The sequence below is a fragment of the Struthio camelus genome, chromosome 1 (genome assembly GCF_040807025.1).
Source record: "Struthio camelus isolate bStrCam1 chromosome 1, bStrCam1.hap1, whole genome shotgun sequence".
Taxonomy (NCBI): Eukaryota; Metazoa; Chordata; class Aves; order Struthioniformes; family Struthionidae; genus Struthio; species Struthio camelus.
Genome location: NC_090942.1, coordinates 223675711 through 223691111, shown reverse-complemented (window position 1 = coordinate 223691111; position 15401 = coordinate 223675711). Strand labels below are relative to the sequence as shown.

General features: G+C 42.7%; 1 protein-coding gene across 1 annotated transcript in view; it reads right to left on the bottom strand.

The window, feature by feature from the left end:
- Positions 1 to 3138: 3138 nt before the first annotated feature.
- LOC104144680 (disintegrin and metalloproteinase domain-containing protein 9) overlaps positions 3139 to 15401 on the bottom strand; it is a 43181-nt gene continuing 30918 nt past the window's right edge. Inside the window, exons 13-21 of the mRNA XM_068934260.1 lie at positions 14897 to 14989; positions 14400 to 14592; positions 12490 to 12595; positions 10821 to 11004; positions 9581 to 9658; positions 7561 to 7672; positions 5445 to 5556; positions 5272 to 5287; positions 3139 to 3267 (exon numbers count right to left, since the gene is read on the bottom strand). Coding sequence (XP_068790361.1) covers positions 3139 to 3267; positions 5272 to 5287; positions 5445 to 5556; positions 7561 to 7672; positions 9581 to 9658; positions 10821 to 11004; positions 12490 to 12595; positions 14400 to 14592; positions 14897 to 14989 — 1023 coding nt within the window. The remainder of the gene's footprint in view (positions 3268 to 5271; positions 5288 to 5444; positions 5557 to 7560; positions 7673 to 9580; positions 9659 to 10820; positions 11005 to 12489; positions 12596 to 14399; positions 14593 to 14896; positions 14990 to 15401) is intronic.

Genomic DNA, 15401 nt, shown 5'->3' with positions numbered 1-15401 from the left:
AGGGGTATGATGAGATATGTGCTGGAATGAGCTGTTTCTCAGACTGCAGATGTTCAGTGTTGTTCCGTGTTCCTATGGGCAGCACACCATAAGTGATCATGCCTTGTATATTTTTGGTAAGCTTCAAAGTTCGATAGATGAATTATTGGAAAGTTTGGTAGACCTGCCTCTCTTGCAGGCTGGTTGCCCCCACACCTTTAGGACCAAGTTTCAGATTGTGAGGGAATATTTCACTCTGGCCCAGAGAGTGCCAGTCACTGTGACATGACAAGGAGGATCAGGGAGAGGGTGGTGTACGGTGGTGTTTCCAGGACCTCCCTGCAAGCAAAATCCTACTCTGAGGCTATTGCATTTCCACTGCAGTCATCGATGATCTCCGTTTTAGAGATGGAAAGGCAGATACACAGAGAGGTCAGGTGCTGGTATGAGAAGATATGGGAGGGTGAAACAAGGTTTTTTGAGTGGGAGCTCCTTCCATGAAAAGAAGTGTCTGGAGAATTTGGGAGAAGAAAAAGCTGAAAATTAAAAGAACATACACACATATGTATATATCTTTATATGCTTTGCTCAGGAACACAGTCTGTGTGGTGACCACCTTTCTGTCCCAGCGTGCTCATTGGGCTACAGGATGGTAGTTCATCAAGGCAGACCGGCTGATGAAATAGTGGCTGCTGTGATGCTGTAGCACATGGGCTGGAATTGAAGGTTGTTGTGTTCTAGTCCATTATTAATACCAAGTACATGAATTTTGTACTGTCTTTCTTTCTGCTGGAAAAATGTTTTCTGCACAACGAGAGTTTTGCAAAACCCCTCCTCCTCTTGATCCAGCAGCCTCTGCTTAGCTTGCAGTAACTTAGAAATCCAAGCTACTCGTGTTGTCTACTGGCATGCAGAAGAGGCTTTGTACCTAGTGTACCCTCTCTATAGTGATGATGAGAAATCAAAGCCGTTTCTATCTTATGCCTGTAACCAGTTCTCCAAGACTATGTCTTGGAGTTAACTGTTTTGAGCCAAAGGCATCTTCCGTGCTCTTTTGGAGAAGATGAGCTGAAAGTAAGTTGGAAAGGGAATTGCTGCCAAGAATGCCTGGAATCTCTGTCTGATCTTTACGGAAAACGCAGTCTTTGTGGCTCAAGTGCAGATAAAACATTTTCTTTCACGTTCTTTGTTGTCATTCAGCTTTTGAACACAGAAGACCTTGTGGACGTTTGTATGGCCAAAGAGCCCATCAAACCTCATCCTCTGACGTGACTCTGAAATCCAGACCCACACAAAGCAACTATATGGCTCAGTGTGTTCATGGATGAGTGTTTCAAACAGAAACACAATATTCTTTTTTGGGGAGCGGGGGGTTGTTTGGTCCTTTTATGTGTAAGGAGTCAAAGAAATGGTGCAGCTGCTCTTTCTTTCACGTGTTCTCCTGTGTTGGTGCTGGCTGTATCTGCAGGAAGCAGGCAGGAGGGATCAGGGAGGTGCACTGTCCATCAACGAGTCTAAAGGAGGAAAGTAAGGAGTCCCAAGCAGTTTGATTGCCACTCATCCTGGCAGTGCATGCTTCCTTTTAGGTACGGTCAGTACATAGCGATGAGCATGCCTTGACCACAGACGAGGATTCTCAGGGTTGTGTGTATGCAGCCAGTTGTTCTAGATGCACAAATTGCCATGCTCAGCCTTAAAAATTCAAAATGTCAAGATACGTCCTTTCTTGTGCCTGCCATACAGAGTTTGCAAGGCTCATGAAGTAACAATCCAGACTGCTACCAGATCAGGCATAAAACGCTTAGGAAGCAGAGATAGGAACCCTTGGAGAAATCCAGCCTCCTTCCGGAAAACAGAAAGATAGATATTTGCAGTAAACAAAAAAAGGAGGAAAAACTATTTATTTCATTGAAGGTAACATTGTCATCTAAAACTGAACAGAAACAAAGCTAGTATGAGAGATTTGGAAAGCATGGCTTCGCACAGTTCCTGCAGAGCCAGCGGTGCATGAGGCTGCACTCAAAGTGCTCCATAGGCTATTTTCAACCCTCTGGGGTCTTGTGTCCTGGAAAGAGGCACTGCTCTGGCTTACTCCTCAAAAGGACTTTCCTCTGCCTCGGCTTGATTTATCTGAAAAGATAAAGTATTAAGGTCATCACAACATATTTAATTAGAGGTTATTGTGTTAGCATATAGCATTACAGGGTCCAGCATTTACAGTTTTAAGGAATATACACTAGAACAGTTGAATTGTTTGGAACGCTGCACTTCCAGAGGGGAGGTCCTTTTTTGTACAATGCATAATGAGATTGTGAAAGTCGCAGGATCTTGGGGATGCAATAGGATAAGTAGGTTCAGAGGGACTGGACGTGTTTGTGGAGGGTTAAGTCTAGCAGGACCTTTAAACACAATGCTCTCTGTGGCTGCAAGCTGTGGCTGGTATATCCCTTAACTGCCGGCTGTTAGAGGAAAGGATCAATTTGTCATGTCCTGGTTACTGTTGCATGTTACTGTTACCTGCTCTAGACTGTTCAAGAAGCCTCTATCCAACTCTTTGCTGCATTTTGCGGCCAGGATTTTGACATCACCTGTAAATGTAACCAAGGTGCCTCCTCTCTTTGCTCCTGTTCCCTGGACTGTGGTTTCTAAGCTTCTCTGGTGTCTCTGTTTCCCTGATATACTTATCTGATACATGTTTTCTGTCTTTAACAGCTTTTCCCGTTCATAACATTTGCAAAATTGTAGTAAAATTCTTATATTGCCTATCCTCAGCAGAATTTATTTACATGCATTTCATCAGATCCACCGAGACTCCTGTGACCTGTTTACAGTCCAACACGATGTATTAACAGCAGAGATGGCAGATGCAGCATACCTTTCCTAGACTACCTTTTCTAGTCTGCTCTCATTTATTTTGTCGGTTATGCTAATACTTGGATAGAACTTCACTTAATCTTGTTATCTGTTCAAGTGGCCAGTCTGCTTTATGTTAAGAACATTGGCATCTTGTGACAATGACTGCCACACTTTTATTAAACAAGTAGATTTTCCTATCTATCTGGTTAAGTTTACTTTTCTGAGATGTGAAGACAGAAATATGGTGTAGACCTCTTCAGTGCTATTCAAAAAGAAATACAGCATTTTTTCCCTTTTCCTAGCTCAAATCTCTTGTAGCTTAGTCTCATCATTTTTTGTTCTCTCCACAATCACAGAATCACAGAATGGCTGAGGTCGGAAGGGACGTCTGGAGATCATGTAGTCCAAGCTCCCCTGCTCCAGCAGGGTCAGCTAGAGCACATTGCAGAGGATCACGCCCAGGCAGGTTTTGAATATCTCCAGGGAAGGAGATTCCACAACCTCTCTGGGCAGCCTGTGCCAGTGCTCAGTCACCCTCACACTAAAGAAGTTTTTCCTCCTGTTCAGAGGGACCTTCCTGTGTCTCGGTTTTTGCCCGTTGCCTCTTGTCCTGTGGCTGGCCACCACGGAGAAGAGTCTGGCCCCATCCTCTCGACACCCTCCCTTCAGATACTTGTACACATTGATCAGCTCGCCTCTCAGTCTTCTCTTCACAATAAATGTGAAAAGCAATGTCTGAATGAAACCATGAGCTTCTGTGCCCAGTGCTCTTTTCTGGGCCCTATGGCCCCACACCTTCAGGACTGTTGATGCCTGCACATATGGCTCCAGCTGAGACCTTAGCCGCTCTTCTTTTCTACTGTATTTTCTGTTGTCCACATCCTTATTGTTTTCTTCTGCATTTCCAACTATAATAGGCAGATTTTTTTTCCCCAGCAAGCTTTTTCTTTAAGAAGTTGATCTAATGAAACTGCATCAGCTTAGACATAATTTGTATTAGTAAAATTCCTTGAGCACAGGACAGCCTTGCTGAACAAAATCAGTAGCAGGCACCACGGAAAAGCCATGTGGCAGTACGAGAGCAGAGACTTGAACCTGGCTCTCTGCTTGACAGTTCATGGCCCCAACCGTGCGATGTCTGCCTCCCTGTCTTCCTTCCCAAAGTAGACAAAATTCTTGTTTTCTGAGAAATACTAGTATTTTGTTTGTGCTTTCTTCAGCTGTGGCATCATGAAGCTGATCTGAATATAGCCTGAAGCAAGAAGTCTAAATACAGTCCTATTTATATGAACCTGGTATTTCTACACTGAACAGGCTTTTGACCTGAAACAGAACAATTTTCTGCGGGTATAGTGCTAAGTATGTGTACTCTTTGGATGTGTCTTCACTAAGTGTTTTCAGCTTGCACTGAAAGAACTGGGAGAGCAAGATTTACTGAGAAAGAATAGAGATTTTAGGAATGTACTGAGAAGTCACATTTTTCCAAAATCCTTCAAGAATGTCTTTTCTAAAATAGGGGATGGGAGAACACCACTTACTTCCTTCGAAGGAGAAGTATTACTTTGTGTTCTCCGTCTTCTAAATCCGCATCTATAACGTAAAGTAAAAGTGTTCAGTGAACGTGAACTTTGGACAGTGATTTCATGCAGAGTAAGATGCTCTAGTTCATGGACAAGTACCTTATGAGAATTAGTGGGTGTTTTTTTGAAATCATGTTCTCTGACATGGATATTTAAAACAACAAGAAAATGGAACTATAAAATCAGTTCAATCCTGTCTCTATACCTAAGATTAACACATACCAGAGAGATGAAAGATCATTATGTTAAGGGGAAAACATTTTATTATATCTGCTCTGGGGATTGTAACATAGGGTAGAGATAATTAAAGTGGCTATAAATGAGGAAATTGTGTGCTAGGCAGTCTTGCTGCACAGAGTAGAACAAACCTCTATATGGTTTATCCTATTTCTTGGTGGAATAAATTAACCCAGCAAATCTCAAGTACGTGGATGCGCAGAGATCATCTAGAGGAATGTCATCTTTCATTTTCTGGTTCTGGATTTTAAATAATTCCCCTGGCTGGAGTCATATTCACATATTATTTCAGTTAAGCTTACAAACCCATTAGACCTGGGACAAATGTGCAAAACAGCAAGACGATAAGCGAGTGTTTATCCTCCACACACTATTTTACAATCTTTCTTTTTCTTCAACTTTTGTTTGCATTTTTCAGTAAATAAAAAGAGGTGAAAACAAAAGTAAAAAATAAAGAAATGAAAATAAACCCTCTGGAAAAGAATAAAGAGGAGCCATTTAGAAAAAGCAGAACTTTCTGCTGCATTAAAAATAGTAGGGGACCTAGCTGCCATTTTTGCGTTACAGCCAGTTGTGACAAAGCTCTGTTCATAAATCAGAGCACATTTGGTTGCGTTACCTTATAGGCTGTATCTCTAAAAAAGCAAAAGAGAAACTTAGTTTACAGGAGGGATGACCAACATTACATGATAGGTTCATGGTTAAGCACTTCATGAAAGGAAATGCTGGGAACCTTGATTAGGAGTTGTTAGAAGTGCCTCGGTTTTGCCAAATAATGTAAATTTTACCTACCTTTGAAACAGCTGAGCAATGTCAGCCCTCTTGTACAGCAAAATGCCCGAAATCAAAAGGAATGAAAGAAGCGCGCCAAAAGTTTTTCCCATATTCCTTGCAACTCCTTCCACTTGGATAAAAGATAGAGAGAACATTACTCTCGGTGCACACCAGACATTTCTGGCACAAAAACATTGCTAGTAGAAATGGCAGTTTGTCATACACGCACACATATTCATGAATATACACGCTCACAACCCCAAATGAGCTGTTGTGCACTTGCATACTCCTTCCCCATCTGCTGGGTCTCCAGGGTACCTCCACCACCACCCAGTCGGGAGCTGCCAGAGTGCTGGTCTTTCTGAGAAACAGTATAAGCCTCGAGGCAGATCCCGATATGCAGCGCAGAAGCTACAGTAGCACTATGCAGGCCTGAAAATAGGGAGTCTTTGGGACTGCATGATAGGGATTCCGAGGACATAACAGACGAGAAGGAAGGCTGCCCATGATGTTGCCTGAGGAAGATGCACAAATGAAGAAATATCCAATTATAGCAGTGAAATATAAGTACCATGAACTGAACATCTTCTGCTGATGATTGAGCCTTGAATGTGTAGTTATTGTATGGATAAAATAATTAACCCATTACAGGAGAGAGGCTGCGGGGTCTCTACCCTTGGAGATATTCAAAACCCTACTGGGCACAAAATCCTACTGTCCTGGGCAACCTGCTTGAGCTGATCCTGCTTGAGCAGGGAGTTTGGACCAGATGGTCTCCAGAGTTCCCTTCCAATCCCAACTGTTCTGTGATTTTGGGATTCTGTGATAGTGCTTGTTAGACATGTGATAGAAATTGGTAAGCAAGGGGAAATGCATCACATGGTGTAGCAGGAACTGAAGAAGGGCATGGAGGAGGGAGCTGTGCCACAGCACAGACAGACTGCAGAAGTAGGAAGCAGTCAGCTATGCACAGTGATCAGTAAGTTGGCAATGTGGCTAAGCAGCAGCGGGAATGCCAAACTCAACCCTAACGTGTGAACTATGAAAAGCATGAGTGTAAGTTCAAGATTGCGCACCGCACGCCCTGTGCAAGGAGGTTTGGTGCCATGGCACATTCATTCCATGGCATGGGAATCCCGAGGATCCTGAGGACGTTCCTGGTAGCTGGAAAGCAAGTCTGGTAGCATGGGAGGTAGTTCATACGGAAAGCGTGAAAGAGGTCACTCCTCCCAGCTTGCCTGAGCTACCATTAAGGAGAACTTAGTAAAAGGCTGAAACTTGGCATTAGGCTTTCCTCTTGAATTGAGAGGAGCAGAGAACTGCCTTTTGGGTAACATCACCTGCCCACAAATAGGTGAAATATCACAATGGATTGAGATGTAAAGCACAGTTAATTTGTCATGTAAACTGTTACCTGCTCAAAAGAGTGAGATTTCTGGAGTGGCCGTGGGCCCGTGACTGCCTGAGCAGCTTCCCACTTTACTGGTCAAATGAGCAGCAGAGATATGTAATAGTTCTTCCTCAGTAACAAAAAAAATAAGCAAAGAGAGACAGGGAAGAGCCTGAAAGCTGTCGGGTGCTTATGAGTCTGTGGAGTACTGCTAGTGAGTGAGTGAATGGTAATTTGTTAATCAGTAAGCTAGAATGCCTAGTACGTAGGGAGGCAGAAGAAATGCACCTCTCAAAAAGCCATACTAGGATTATATTTTTTTATGTCCTGTCCTCTTTAGGATTGAAGCTCTGCTGGAGATCTCTGTTGAAAGGAGAGGAAGCTTCTTCTAAGAGGGTTTTGATGAGCTCATAAGACACTCTTCATAAACTGTCTTAACGAACTGTGTTTGCTGTTAGGCCCCTGTGCTTTATGGAGTGCATCTGTAGTTCATATGGGTGTCCTGAGAGCAGCCTCATGAGACTCAGGCAAGACAAGCACAACTTGAATGATAAAAAGAAGACAAGATCGGAGACAAAAAAGACGTGACTAAATGGCAAGGGAGGCAGAGAAGCCTGAGTGATGTCATATGAGTGAACAAAGTCGTATGATATGAAAGGATAGGTGGAGAATGGCTAAACTTGTCCAAGAAAAAATAAGAAGGGCAGTGAGACGTGCAGAACGGTGCCACTCCACAGCACTTACAGTCAAGAGAAGGAGGTGGCCCACTGTCAGTACTGCCTCCAAATCCTTCCAGTTTGCAGTCTGGAGGGGCCCACCCAAAATTACAGTGACAATTTCGCTTGTTGTTGCACACCTAAAAGAATACAGAAATATTTTATGGCATGAAAAAAAAAAGAATAACATGACTAGGTCTATCACGACAACATAAAATTTCACAGGTACGTCTACAACTAATTTGTCACCTTCATGTGGTTCAAAAATTATGGCTTTTCCTACAAGACAGAGATCCCAGCCCCCTTGGTTATGCATTTATTTGTCATGTCCCGGCCAGATTACCCAGTTCCTGTGTTCCTCAGTTCTCACTCATTGTTCCTAGCAGACCGGCATGCTGTGGCCTAACACATTAATTGCCTGGAAAGGGTAGCAGAGGAGAAGGGCTCCCTGTTACGCTCATGAGGCATTGCTGGCCATCCTCACTGTGGACCAGTTTAGCCTGATATCACTTGGCTGACCGTGTAGACTCCCAACTTTGGGGCTGGACCTCCAAGAGAAACTCCACATCTCTGCTGGAGAGGACTCTCCCTGAAAGCAGCAACAATCTGCCATGCTCAAGAGAAGCAGCACTCCAGCTGACATGCTTCTGGGACCACCTGCCACCCGATCTGAAGCCAGATACCCTTGTGCAGAGGGGCCTGGACACAGCTCTGCCACCTAGTACTACTGGTGCAGGATTTGAGCTTCCTTGGCAGCACCTGGAAGCAGTAGGAGCATCCTCTGTGTCTGTGAGGCTGGGGAGCTGAGAGATAGTGCGGGCATGGGAGAGGGGAAGAGCAGGAGCAGATGAAAAAAGTCCCTTGAGATTACAGCCCTGATTCTGGGTCTATGGGGCCTGAGGCCAACCTACTTCAGTGGCATGCAGTGAGGAGGAGTGCGGAAGTGAGCCTCTCTAACCCTAGTAGTAGATGCTACTTGGCTGGTTGACTATTATTTGTTGTTAGTCCAGGTCTGTGTTATTTTTTGGCATGAGATAGGGTGGAGGCTAGGTTTTTCACTTATTTGCTCTACTTCTCAAACCATGCAGGACAATAATTATTAATTTCAAGAATATGTGTTTAATTTGGAGGAATGCTTCCCAGGAATAACGCATGTGTTTTTTAAATTTTGTGAAAGGTCAAAACTTTCTCTAACTGGAGACAGCAAAAAGAAATGTTTATTCCAGCTACCTCGAGAATTATGTTACCAGGCACATCAACTTCTGACAGAGTCAGCCACCTACAGCTGGTGACAGAGAAGGAGAAAAGCAGTCCTCTGACCCTTCCAATTACAAGCTGAGAGACTGCCAGCAATCTAGTTTCATAAATAAAGCCGAAAAACCAGAAGCACAAATGGAAACAGTAATTTTTCTTACTGGTTCTTAGGGATATTACAGATACAGGGCAGGGTGATAGCAAATCTCCCCTAACGTTCTCCCTTAGCATCCCTGCTAGCATCCAGACACTCTTTCTGCTCATCTACATTAATATCTGTACGGAAGGAAGGATAGATGACCTGAAAGTAAAATTATAACAAATCCATGTGTGAAATAATTATGCCAATATGAATATCTGAAATGTTTGTATTATGGAAGAATAAACACAGCCACTGTGGTATGAAATCTGCCATTTCTTTAGTATTTGCAAAGGAAGTGAAGTGAAGTATTTTTTAGAAGATCTTTTGTCCAGCTCCAGCTGGTTTAAATTCGGTAGCACAAACGGACGCAGTGAAGGATGAAGAGTTACGAAGTGCAAGCTGATTCTTAAAGTATTTGAGGGAACAAAGGAGAAAAATGGAAAAAAAGCATCCAATAAACACTGCTGTTAAGAGTGCTGGGACAGTCGGAGCAGAATTTGGGAGGACAGATACCGGTGAACAACAAAATAAACGCCATGCTGTTGAACCAGAGACCATTCTGAGCTTTTGACATTGCTTTTGAGATACTATATGTGAATTTACACTTTATATATTGTATTTTTCAAAGGATATTTAGGTGTTTTCTACTTACCCCTCTGCCACTGCATTTTGTCTTCGTACAATCATAGTTGAGATACATTGTGCTGACACATGTCCTATTTAAACATATCTGCAAAAACAGACATTTATATGAGTGAAATGATAAAATGACAACAACTAGGAAAGAGCACTGATGGTGAGTAGGATAAAAGTAGTGAAAGACTGCCTGGTGAGTTAAGAAATGAATTTAAATGGTACATAGAAAAAAAAAGAGAGATTGGACAAACCCATTGAGGGTTACAAAATGCACAGAAATGACTTCTGGCCCAGGAGCTGTATAATTGGAGTGGAAAATATTTAAGGTTGCACCAATACTGGATTGCAGTATCCTGTGTGACTGCTCTGTTTTTATGCTTCTGTAGGTATCTGCTGAAAGCTGGAGGAGGATTCTGGGCTAGATGGCCTTTGGACTGACCGTGCACAATCATTCTTATCCTCTGTGTGTCCAATGCTACTTCCCCAGCATGGTCTCCTGACTCCTGGCGGTTTGGGGCTCAGGAACTCCTGTCTTGTCTTGTCCGGTCCGTGTATCATGAACAAGACCTTGAGACTACAGAAAGTGTTTTGTTTGCTCAAACTTGGAATGACTTGGAGTATCTTCATAGCTCTAGGAGACACAAAAGCGTCTCCTCTGCACAGGAGGAGAAAGGAGGAAATATATTTTCAACTTCTTGCTTTCCAAGTGAGTTATTTTGGGAATGAATGTTCATATTGGTGGTATGAGACCTACCTCTCCTGGAAGGGGAATTTTACTGAAATTGAAACTCAAGAGCTCCTTCAAAACGCTTTTTGTGGAACTCAGCACCTCTGTTTTTCTTAGAGTTATTTTTGCTGCCATGTTAATAGCAGGAAACAGGTACTTAAATATGTCACCTTCTTGATTGGAATTTGGTCTACTGCACGGATCAAAGAGAAGAAGTGAATCCTGTTCTTGGAAGAATGTTTAAAATTCTTTCATATGCATAGCAAATAAACTTTGACCTTGGTTGGTAGCTTCACAAGAAGAAGAGAATCTACCACTCCTCCCTTCTAGTGGTAAAAATAGCAGTTGTTACCTTAGCCACTCAGTTCAAGAAAAAAAAAAGACAATGTGCTCCAGCAGCTAATGGAGGCTTTAAGAGAAGGCATTTTGGGGCTTATATCTGAGATCGAGGACATTTTTCGGGACAAAATCTCTCCATTTAATCTTTGTCCTGCACTACTCTCATATCCCTCTAGCTTTCTAAGGGTACCTTGTTTCTACCACACGTTGTGCCGTCTTTCACCGATCCATCATCAGGTGTGTCTGAAGGCAGATGAAATTCCAGTCCCCAACATAAATGGTTGTTCACAGAAGTCTGAACCACGGTCTCGCCGTCTTTCCTGACTGGTATTCTTTTAATGTTAACACACTGCACTCTTCCACACAGGATGTTCCTGAGGTAGAAAAACAAGCCTGTTTGAACATCCTAGTACAAATTTGGCGCATTCCAGCTCGTACTCTTGGAGCAATCCTGGGCGTTTTCTGTGGTTAGAGCTGTCCAGGATCAATCCTTTTAGGCAGTTTGCAGGCAGCCAGCCCTTTTCAGAGGTTAAGATGCTTGGCAAGCATTGTCGCAGTCTGTTTTATGCCAGTTGTCCTCGGTGTCTAGGGTTATATAGATTCCCTTAGCGGATCTATCACGGAAGTTGCAGAGACACTTCCGTTTGTATTTCTGACCCTCACTTTTCATGTGTTTTACCCATTCCTTACATAGTGTGGGGAATACTGATGTTTATGCGAGGAAGAAATGTGTATAGTTCGCTCAGAAACTCATCTCTGCGGCCGGAGATGGTGCAAATGAAGTTCAGGTGCCACCTGTGTAGTGCTCAGTAGGGATGTAGAGAATAAGCTTGACTTAGGAATTGCATCCTGGTGTCTCCTCTAATGACAGCACTGCCCCTCCTTTTGGTGAACTGTCAAACTGCAATCGTGAAAAAAAGATTACGTACAAGTAATCAGGTATTTTGAGTGACTGTTGATGTGCATAGGGACAGGAAATCTCTAAGGTCTTGGTAAATCTCCCTCTTTCCTTTGAATGATTATCCATACCCACACTCAAACGTGGGTGATTCTGAGCAGTCCTAGTCACAGGATGGGACCATAGAGGAGGGCTTGGATAACGATGAGAGCAAAGACTGAAGGACTGCCCTGTCTACAAAAAGGCCCTATCTGGAGATGTACTGACTGGCAAATGGGCCCCTGGCAGCAGCATGAACGGAATTACTGTTGAAGGGAAAAAAAGAGAAACAGTTATCTAACCAAACGGGAAAACCCAGCCCTGGCCAGATGATGGGATAACCCCTTACTGAGGGAGAGGAAACTGGGAAGAATCATGCTCTGAACTTCCATTAATATTGGAAGAGAAGATAAACATTGTAGTTTTCTTCTCTTTTCTTGCAGATAGAAAGATATAAGGCTCTTCTGGACAGGCACAGAGGAAATTTCTCTATTTTTCTGTAAAAAGGAAACTACCTTCACATCGCTTTCTGGGTCAAAGTGACCTGTAAAAAGAAGCTGTCCTGAAGAAGCACTGCCTCAGATTTCTCCTATTGCCCTACACTTTCCTTCTCTACTTTGGTACACAGGTAGGCTCTCAGTAATGCTTGTACATCACTCCTTCATCTATGAAAACTAAACAGAAAAGCCTAGCAGAGCCTCCAAGTTGTACAAAAAGCTGTGCTTCTTTTACTGATCTCCTTTTTCCTTTTGCGTCTCTGTTGGGATTAATCCCAACAAAAGTATTTCAGGCTAAAAAGCTCTTAGAAGCAATGTGTTGGTTTATTGCCTTTTACAGCACTTGCAAGAGTGGTGCCCCAGTCCTGCCTGGCTCCTGCATATTATGTACTGCCATACTTTTACTAATAACAACCACCACTTACTCTTCTCGACATTTAGTGTAATACGTCCCGTTCCAGCCACAGTTGCCACATCGGTCGCCTCGAACGTTCACTTCCCTGAAGCAGCTCAGCGGAGCACGTTGGGCGGCTAAAGAACGAGAGAGCAAAGTGAGGCGTTCATGGGAAGAGAGGGACTAACAGCACCCAACCTGATCCCTTTTGCTTATTTTTGTGATCTTTCTGACATCAAGTTCTAAAGAACTGTAGAAACTTTACAGAAACAATTTCCAAGTCTCAAGTCACTCCTTCCATTTCAAATTGAAATAAAAGAGAGAGTGAAGTGACTAAATGAACAGATTTGCTACCAAGAGATCAACTAATTATCAGGTCAGAATGGACCATGGTATTTATCCAGAACAACCTGGAGCAGAAAATTAGATTGCAGACCTCCAAACCTGTTCTTTTTCTATAATTCTAACCTGCTATTTAGCACAAGTCAGCATCTCTTACATTTCTCCTGAATCCGGAATCACCACCGTTATATTTGATTTTAACAGTGCTAATTCTTGTCAGACAGCAAAAACAGCTCACAGGTTCAGATTTCGGTAAGGCAGAACTATTTCTATCCTAGGGAACTCCCAGATTTTTCAGAACATCTTTATATTTACTGGGTGCTGTGTAAGAGTAACAGAACACCAAGCGAAAAGATGAAGAGCCTGTGGTCAATGCATGACTCCATCAGGCTTTCTTACAAATTTTCAAGTAGCCAGAATAATGTTTTCAGAGTAAAACTAACAGCCAGATTTCAGAGTCAGCCTGCAGAGATGGCTGAGATCAGTGTCTTGGCCACGTCAGCACCAAGTGAATGTTCATGTGACAGTTTCTTAAGTGTTCTTTGTCAAAATGAGGATAAAAATATTCTACCTTATCAATATTCCTGCCTTTTTTAGCAAGGACTTTCATGACAGATGCTGCCATCTTCATGTGCAAAGATTATGGGTTTCCAAGGAGTCCAAACTTTTCATAAATGTGATGGAACACAGAGAAAAGTGGTTTTACTTTATTTTTACTTGACTTGAAAGTGGTTTGTTTTACTTTTACTTGACTTTCACATGGTCTTAAAGAGACCTAAGACTGAAATCCTGATGGGCGTTACTGCAATCAGAATAATTCCACTCTTCCACTCCACAGCTTAAGGACACCTGTAGTGGGGAAGTTTGGTATTTCTTACAGAGTTGAAATAACTTCAAAGAAGACATAGAAAAATCACTTCCGTGCTTGCAGTATGAGCAGGGAGAAATCTAGATGCGCAAACTATATGATGTTGTTGCTTTCAAAGGCGTGAGACTGATCTCAATGGCCCAGAGACTGTCTCCAGCACACATTTATTTCTGGGACACTGTATTGGCAATTGGATGAGGGTGGCCAAGCCTGCTATTCCCTTTTACGCCTTTGAGGATGGGCATGGAGGGATATGCAGGGCACAGAGCAGCCCCAGTGCTGCCCAGAGGTCCATGCGTGAGGCATACGCACATTGGGAACCAGATCTTCCTGAACCGCACTGCAGCAACTGCTACTGCCACAGAAAACCCCTTTTTTATTACCCTATTATTCATACATATGTTATATTATATATATTATATATATATATATACATTGCTCTCTGTATATATTGTTATATAACTATTGTTATAAAATCATTGGGTATTTTAAAAGTATTTGTAGCATTTATTACGCAAGTACTTTTATTCTGATTAGCCGGTCCAGACAGGTAAGATTCACTGCCTTACAAAGTGTAAGCAGTGAGTCATCAGTGACTGTGGAAAAACGAGACTTTTCCAAAGCAGAGGAAGAAGAGGTGGTGAGAGGCGAGACCTGACTAATTGTTATCTTAAGGAGAGAGCTAACTCCAAATCAGATGGTATGGCAGTTCTAAGGATAGCATAGCTTGCCTTTGCCAAATAAAGCTTTGCATTGTGTCTCGTGGTTGTGGCAGTCCCCTTCATAGCAGCGGTCGTGGTCACTACATGGGGTTCCATCTTGCTTAAATACGTCTATGGGGCAGGCGTCCGAAGTTCCATTACAGTACTCTGGAAGATCACATATGTTCCTGACTTCTCTGCATAGTTTTCCTGCTGGCTGAAACTATGCGGAAAAAAAAATAATCCACAAAACAAGTTTTGAATGGAAGTATTTTCGGAAGGGCTAGCCCAAATTACTGACACCTACATGGCAAAATTTTAGGGAATGCCGCCAAAAGTCTATGACGAAGAACAACAAATTGAATTTACAAAAAATCTGACAAAGCAATGATTGGAGGGCGTAAAGGAACAGTAAACAAGGGGACAGTAAGCATTAGAGCACCTAACTGATAGCTTTGAAAAGTAATTAGATCCTTAGTTTACCCTGCATTACAAAGCCAACAGCAGTTGTTTGAGTTATAACTTACCTGACATTTGTGACAACATTCTCCTCTATAACAAGAAGCCCCGTGTGCAAGTAAGCAGGTGGAGGAGAGGCAGCAACCTTCTCGGAGGCATGCCTGGAAGTAAATAATGCCATACCACCTCAGTATTAGAGTTTCTTATTGGGATAGTCTTCCCTGAAGATTTTTATTTAGATCAAGAAACATGGAATTAAAGGAGATTAAGGGGAAAAAAATCTGCCATTTTCTGTCACTCTTCAAATTCCACCATTAGTCTTTTTTCTTCTGGGAGTTCTAAAACAAAGGGAAATACTCATGGCATGTGTGTAGTAAACCTTAACCCAGGATTCCTGTTGGTAGTTACCTGTGCTCTAGAATATACTTAATGTAGGACTTCAACACAGATTTCGCATGTGATAGTGCCAAGTGACTTCACTTGAGAGCTGTAGAAATGCCGATTCACTAGCTGTTTGCTTCCCAAGTGCTCAGCTTCTGACCCCTGTGTCTTCATTGTCCAGGATGTTTTGGG